Raw genomic sequence first — 7,500 nt, forward strand, 5'->3', positions numbered from 1 at the left:
AACAGAACGTGTTGAGTTTAATTGCACAGTGGTTGTTAGGAAAAATTGGTGGGTGGAATATCAAGTGACTTACTGTACGGGGATGGCAGATGGGCGTTGAGAGGCATCGCCAGCTAAGTGTATAGGTGAGGTGAGTTAATAAAAGATGTAAATTTTATCTTAAAATAGTGAAGTCTTGTGGTAGGTAATACATTTTAATTAAGATGGTAGCAGTCCCCTTTCTAGCAGCGTGAAAAAATCAGAGCAAAGGAACATCACAAAGACTGCATTTTTCTCCATATCAGTATTTTAGGAACAGCTTAGTATGTTTAGGAAAGCTATTCGGCAAGACTGTATTTATTAAAAAGACTACCATTTGTGCGTGTGATACAAAATGTAGCAGGGAGAGGCAAATCTAGAAAGGCTTGCATTCTCATTCGGTTGGTAGCAGCGAAGTTTGAGACACGACCAAACCGAGCTCCGATCCAGCTCCTTGCTTCTTACTGTCGCAGCGATCTTGTCTCGGGAGCGCAGGGATCGTGGAGAAAGCGTCTGGTCCTGTTCTCTCTGCAGTAGGGATGGGCTCGTTGTGCCTGCGGTCCTTGTTGGTCGGCTGAGAGGAACGATCAAGTCAGTCGTCTTCTCCTGGCAAGCTTTGAGAAACGCCCTGCCTGGGAACATGGTTTTTAACTTGTGTTGTCTTCCTCTGAAAAGCTCGTCTTGATGCCACCTGTGCTCCATGAACTCTCTGAAAACACAGATTAAAAACCAAAATAAAATATCTCAGTATCAAGGAGTGTAGCAGAGCTGAAACACGAGTGCTGCTTGTGTTCACCCCAGCCTTGTGGCTTCAATATTTAGCCCAGTGCTCAGGGTCATCTGTGTAAACCTGGAGATGTCTAATTCCACCAAACAGGGGTCCTTTTCACCAAATAATTCAACAAATACCAGTTCCAGTTGATGTTTAGTGAAAGGGTGCTTAATGGCCTTTTTTTTTGACAGGATGCGAGCTCTCTGTATAGAAACAATTCATCACGAATGCTTCACGTTAAAAAGAACCCACGAGGAGCAATACTTAGCATTCCTCGTGCACAATGCATTGGAGAATTTCAGAGCAATTTACAAACATTAGCTCAATAAGCCTCACAACACCCGTTGGAGATCAGAAAAAAAAAAGATAAGATACTCCTCTTCAGCCTGACTGTGGCACTGAGGAGCTGGGAAGCTGGAGGCTCGCCCCAGCTCCTGGCTCTCCAGCCAGGAGGTCCCGTACTGACGTGGGCATCAGCTGGTCCTTGCACACCAGCGCAGCCCGTGCGGTGGGAGGTGTGCAAGAAAGAATAGAGGTATGACAGAAATGCCATTACGTGTAGGCTATACTCAGTTGGTCATAAGTATCTTAAAAAAAAACCCCAAAGCAAGGCAGATAAAATTAGGGTGAGGGTGTGGCTAACAAAGATGCAGTTTTGTGGAGTCGCTGGTAGCGTCCCTGCAACAGTGTCCAGAAAACCTGGGTTCAAGTGAGCATCCGAGCTAGGAGATCACATCAACCACTGCGGAAATCCAGCTCTCTTTCAGCTCGACAGCTAAACCCCCCTTACAGATTTTGGGATAGGAACTTTTAAAGAAATGGGCATTCAGCTGAACGGAGAGTGTCGATTTATTTATGCACAGTTTCAGTAAACCTAGTCGTTTCCCTCCTCGCTCTCTGAGAGACTGCTCCTTCGGCATTAGCATCCCCTGTTAACATTAGGGTCCTGCTTAAGGTTCAACTGAAAAGGAAGAGCTGTGATTGAAAGCACCAGTTTGTGGCACGGGGACACTCCTCTACAATGCTCCTGTCCAGCCCCCGAAGCGCTGTCGGAGCGAACGTCACGCGGTGCAGCCGCAGTCCTGCTTTCTATCGGCCGCGGTTGGGCCACGTTGGGTTCTGAAGAAGGGAAGAGGCGCCTGGCTTGCCTCCTGCCAGGAATGCTGTTGGCACACGGAAACGTCTGTGAGGTGTATACAGCGAGAGTAGTCGCAGTCACTTGTAGAGATTGACATGAATAAATGGTAATTGTTCATATTCTAAATGTAAGAGCTCTGCCTAACCTCGCTATTCAACGTGCACAAAGTTGGGCAGCGCAAACTGCTGGGCTGGCACATCTGAGAAACTCCGCACGAGGAGGAAGTCCTGAGCCTTGCTTGTCATCAGCTGTCAATTGTTAGCCAAAAAGCAGACCTACAGAACTTTTTTTTAATTATGAAATGCGAAAACATAGCTGCGTAAAGAAAAGAGGAGGCGTGAGGCTGTGAACGTCCTCCTGCCCGAGGGCAGGACAGCCAGGGTCCCCCCATCTTGCATAGCCTGGAGGGTGGAGGCATCCCGTGTCGGCTCATTCCTCCAGTACAGGAGGGCAGCATAAAGGAGTTTGCACCTTCCCAAGCTTTTCCCTTTCCCGTAAGCGCTTGCTGTGTTCCCGGGAGGCAGCGTTGCTACAAAAACGGTTTATGGGAAGATGCCGAGATGATAAGGGTTAGTCCTAAATAATTGCTGGTTGCCGCTCAGCAAAAATAAGCTGGATTTCCATCCCCGGGTAGAGTGACTCCTCACAGTTAAAGGCTGGCAAAGGTTGAAGAGGTCGTAAGACAGGGCCTAATTTGCCATGTTCCTTTCCTTTCAAAAACAATGAGGGAACGGGGGCCTTGCCGGTGGGCAGATCCCGCCTGGATCTCCCTGGAGTCGGCAGGAGTTGGATCGAGTCCCTTTGAATAGCGAAAGTTTCCAAACCAGAGGCAAAGCCAAGTGTTTTTCAGAAGATTGATCATTCATTACCTAGGAATTTTTCGACGTAGAGGTCATTACTGCTAATATAAGTTGTGAAAAAATAAAATATATTAAAAAAATAGAGACAAATTCTCATCTGGTGTAAGTCATTGCCTTTGAAGTCAATGAGTCATTGAAATCAACTTTCCCACACCGAGCTAAGGATATGGCCTGGAGTCAATACATTTGTAGTTGTTGAAAAATTAAAAATATAAATTTGCCTTTCCCTGGCAATAATGTTCTGTTTACGACAGAGATCTTATGCTTTAAAATAAGTTCATTAACTAATAAGAAAGTAATATTTCACTACCAGTATTCTTTTGGGTATAACTATTTATGATTAAATTTTATTAAACTTTTTTAAAATTGGATTTACATTTTGATGAATCTAATAGATTTCAATTTTGTATTTTTATAGATTCTTTCTAAAGTTTTTCCTCAAGTGCAATCAGAACTGTTTGAAGAATGCAGGCAACCCGCGAGACATGCGACGATTCCAGGTACAGATCCCTCTTAAAGAATAAACAATATGTAAAAGGCTTACTCACATTTTCATCTTGAACTTTTTAAATGAAAAACCGGTATCGGTGCTTCTACTTAGTGTAGGTCCAATGCTGCGTGCCTTTAAAAAAACCACTGTCGGTATTTTACATTTCCCCCCCTAATTTAAATGCTGGGTCTTGGGACTTGCCGAGTTCTGCAGCGGTCTGTAATGGATCGATGCTGAAGCAAGCGGGTCTCTCCTCAGAAAGTATTTCCCTAGTTTTCCTTCACGCCACCACCTTGCGTTGTAGTGTGGCCTGTGCTCAGACCTGCAGAGGTTTGACACGCACAGACCGAGTAGCACCATCTCACTAACAGACGTGACCGTGGAGCACGGTGAAGTTTGGATCTCACACAGGGGGTTCTCACATTCACGACTTGTGAACCCAACAGTGGTGGTCCAACCCACTTATTTCTATTCCAATTGCGTTAGAAAATGTTTAATACTTCACTTTCTCCTTACAGCTTTTGAAATACCCTGTGGTGAATCATAACACTACAGAGAGACAGCTGACGTGATGGACAAATGATTTCCTCCGTATTTGGGGTCATTTGAAATGCTTGTTAGGAAATCCATGCTTTTTATTTCAAAATATTTCACAATGATTCCTATTCGAGACTAATAATAAGCTAGCACTGAGATGTTCAAAACTTTCTTATTTTTGAGAAGAACAACTTGTGGCTAAACTTGATAGCAAAACATGTGACATCTGTTTTCATGCACAGCCAACCAACCGGTGAAGCCAGAGCCCTTGAGCCAGCCAACAGAAAAGATCTGTAGCTGGAAAAAATATTTCTTCAAAACAATGGAGCCAAGCTTCCATTTTTCATGCATCTCAGCTTCACGTGGCATTGGTGATATTGATCCATCTGAACAGAACAGAAGGTCAAACCTGGAATGAGTGGAAATGTCCTCTTTGTCTCACCGATGACTAAATGAAGCATCAGTCATGAGTGATCTTGTGGTCGACAATGGAGCCAGTAGGCACTAGAAAGACTTTCCTGGGTCTCTTTAGCTAATCTCCCTGCCTCTCAGAAGGTTTAACTGGACTTAACAGTATGTCAGATCTTGAACAATATTTTTAACTGGTTTCACTGTCTCAGCACCTTTCTTTAGGTGCACTGCAGGAATAAGCCGATATAACAAAGCGTAGCATGTCCACTTTCTTTTGCTGAACTACAGTATTTTCCCTTGGTGACTGACCTATATATACACGACAGAACAGAAATAGTTGTCATTTTTATATACACCTCTCTCTGTCTTTTTAATATACCATGTTCTAGGAACCAAATCCAGAAACCTTTGCTGAAAATCACACTTGTATGTTTTGCAATATTTCTTAAAGTCTGCGAATCTCATTAAAAGGGCAAGCAGATAGCCCAGTGGCCTGGCAGCAGCTCTGCGGCCGAGGTGAGCGAGCAGCCTCAGCGCTCTCCGGAGTGGCTGTTGACAAGGGTGCAAGTGTCCACTGCTGGGAGGAGAAAGGTAGGGAAGCAGAGCAGCCGGGCAGAGAACTGCCCTCGGGCTGTTCTGAAGGGTACCGCAGATGGCTGCCTCAAAGGCGGCAGGATACACAGAAAAGGTGCTGTGATAGCTGAAAGCTAATTATGGCTTGTGAATAAGAAACAGGATCAGAGGTGATCCAAAACATAGAAGCAGACAAGAATTTGCTTCTGACGCCTTGGACCAGCTCTGTGCAAAAGGAGGCGAGTTTTTCCCCTTCCATTTTTGTTCTTGAAGTGCTTGGCCGTAGGAGCTGGCGCAAGAACCCTGGCAATCATTTTTGTTATAGCCAAAAGTAAACTAAACGGAAGGCGAAAGCTAAAATTTGTACTAGCTGTTGCCGCCGTCACCAGTAGGGTTGATAAGGCCTAACTTAGCCCGTGACGTGAAGCGCTCTACTAACTTTAGACCCCAAAGAAAATGCTGCAGCGATTACTTCATTTAGAAAATCTGGAACCCGCACCACAGGGCCCGTGCCGGAGTATTTAAATAAGATGTAAATGTCTATCTGGGATAATAGCGATCGCCCTGTGAAGCTGTGTTCCACGCAAACACGGGCGCATCTCCCGGTTTCCTCTTTGGCTTGTGTTCATGCAGTATCATTTCCGGAAGGAGTTTCACAACTCCATTGTGTAGGTGTTTTTATCGGGAAGGTTGTGCGTTTTGCATATGTTCCTTTTCCATTTTCTGCTGAGAAGCAGCTGGAAGCCAAAGAAGGCCCTATCCATCATCTCTTCTATGGCCGGACTCTGAACCTGGACACAAGAATAGGAGCCTTTCACTCAAAAATAAAGGAGGAAATTCCATTGACATACCAGGGTCAATCACCATCCAAATGAACTTGAGAAGGGATACTTTTCATGGATTGAAAACACTTTCACTATTCATATTCAACTCGGTCTTTTCAGATGCAAAAAAGTTCATTATCAGACATTAAATGTAATTGTAAAACTGACCTGGAGATCATTTACTGAAGAAAAAATGGGGAGTTACGATGGTTCCTGATTTATTAAGCTTTTTTTATTTGGAATCCTCACAACCCTTCATTTGAAGACAGTCTCAAGTGAACAAATTTTAATTAGATAAACTATCTAATCAATATATCAACAGATCAATCAAAACAGCAGCTTTTAAAATGAGTGGCTAGAGGGGTGTTTCTGAAACTAATGGCTAGAAGAATATTTCCCTGAATTGAATTCATTTGTTAGCATAATAGGAGATTAAACTCTAATTAGTGTAGCAGGTTCTGAAGAGAAACAATTGTGAGTTAAAAATCACCAGTGTTAGCCACATAAACAAAGACGTATTCATAGTTGTCATTCACTTCCTTTAAAGCGAAAAGTAACAGGCCGTGATGTTGTTTTGTCTTAAAAGAAGATCTGATTCGGTATCTACGTTGGTGAAAATCTGCAGGCTTTTTTAACTTTTGGGTTTTGCTTTCTTTTCCAGGTTGTTGTATCAACAACAGTCAATGTGGATGGCCACGTGCTGGCTGTCTCAGACAACATGTTTGTACACAACAATTCCAAACACGGGAGGCGGGCTCGCCGCCTTGACCCCTCAGAAGGTACGGCCCCTTCTTATCTGGAAAATGGTAGGCACACATTTACATGTCTTTTTTTATTTGCAATGCTTTTTTTTTTTCTTTTTTTTTTTTTTTTGCACCATACTTTATGTTGATACACTACTACATTTACTTTTACATAATTTCTTCTCTCATCCATCAAACCACCCATTAAAAAAGTCCATTAGTATTTCTCAGCCCTTGTCAACCAGAATACGGTCGCTCCTGAATTTGCTTCTGACTTCTTTCTTTATTTAATACTTACAGTTTTGCAGTCACAACCAATTTTTCATCTTTTTCTTTTTTTTTTTTTCAGTCTTGTTTTGCTTGCAGCTTTTTCTTGCTATTTAATTTGACTTGATTTTATTTTGGCTTGTCATATTCCTTGATCCAGAGGTACAGTCTCAGGTTATGTGTGCAAGTTTAAGTGGATGGTAAAAACATGACCGAATCTGTAAAGAATTTACTGTGAGGTCAATTTCCTGTGGTTGGGCCGTACTGCAGATTACGGCAGGAGGGGGTTTGTATGAGAAAAACAGCATAAAATGTTTTTCTTCAGCCTGACTCAATGTGATTGACTTCTTGCCTGAACTGCTAAAAGAAGATAGTCTGAGATGAAGAGGAGAATGGAAAGTGTCTCTGAGAATCCAGAATTGTGAAATACTATCTTTCTGGAGCCCATCAGCCTCCGAATCACTCGCACGCAATTGCAGCTGCGCTCGTACACGTGCACACATGTATTTATTCTCCCGCAAAGCCCAAAACAATCATTTAGATTTAAACATCGCTTTGTTCGCACTGTAAAATACACCAATGTAAAGATAACAACCCAGCTCTCAGGTAACCTGTTTTTAATAAAATTAGAATAGAATGGAATGGAATGGAATGGAATGGAATAGAATAGAATAGAATAGAATAGAATAGAATAGAATAGAATAGAACAGAACAGAACGGAATAGGATAGAACAGAATAGAATATTTTCAGTTGGAAGGGACCTACAATGATTATCTAGTCCAACTGCCTGATCGCTTCAGGGCTGGCCAAAAATTAAATGCGTAGGGGTCAAATACATCTTCAGTTCTTAAAGCGTTCGAGTTCTC

General features: G+C 42.8%; 1 protein-coding gene across 13 annotated transcripts in view; it reads left to right on the top strand.

Annotated features, from left to right (window-relative positions):
• Positions 1-7,500, top strand: part of EBF3 (EBF transcription factor 3) — a 123,540-nt gene that overhangs the window by 73,561 nt on the left and 42,479 nt on the right. For 10 of the 13 annotated variants that reach the window (XM_075504320.1, XM_075504324.1, XM_075504330.1 and 7 more), the window contains 2 exons: positions 3,207-3,288; positions 6,285-6,429. In XM_075504320.1, the coding sequence (XP_075360435.1) occupies positions 3,207-3,288; positions 6,285-6,429 (227 nt within the window). The remainder of the gene's footprint in view (positions 1-3,206; positions 3,289-6,284; positions 6,430-7,500) is intronic. The other 3 variants (XM_075504328.1, XM_075504323.1, XM_075504319.1) reach the window with 1 other exon arrangement.

Source organism: Mycteria americana, chromosome 6, assembly GCF_035582795.1.
Source record: "Mycteria americana isolate JAX WOST 10 ecotype Jacksonville Zoo and Gardens chromosome 6, USCA_MyAme_1.0, whole genome shotgun sequence".
Taxonomy (NCBI): Eukaryota; Metazoa; Chordata; class Aves; order Ciconiiformes; family Ciconiidae; genus Mycteria; species Mycteria americana.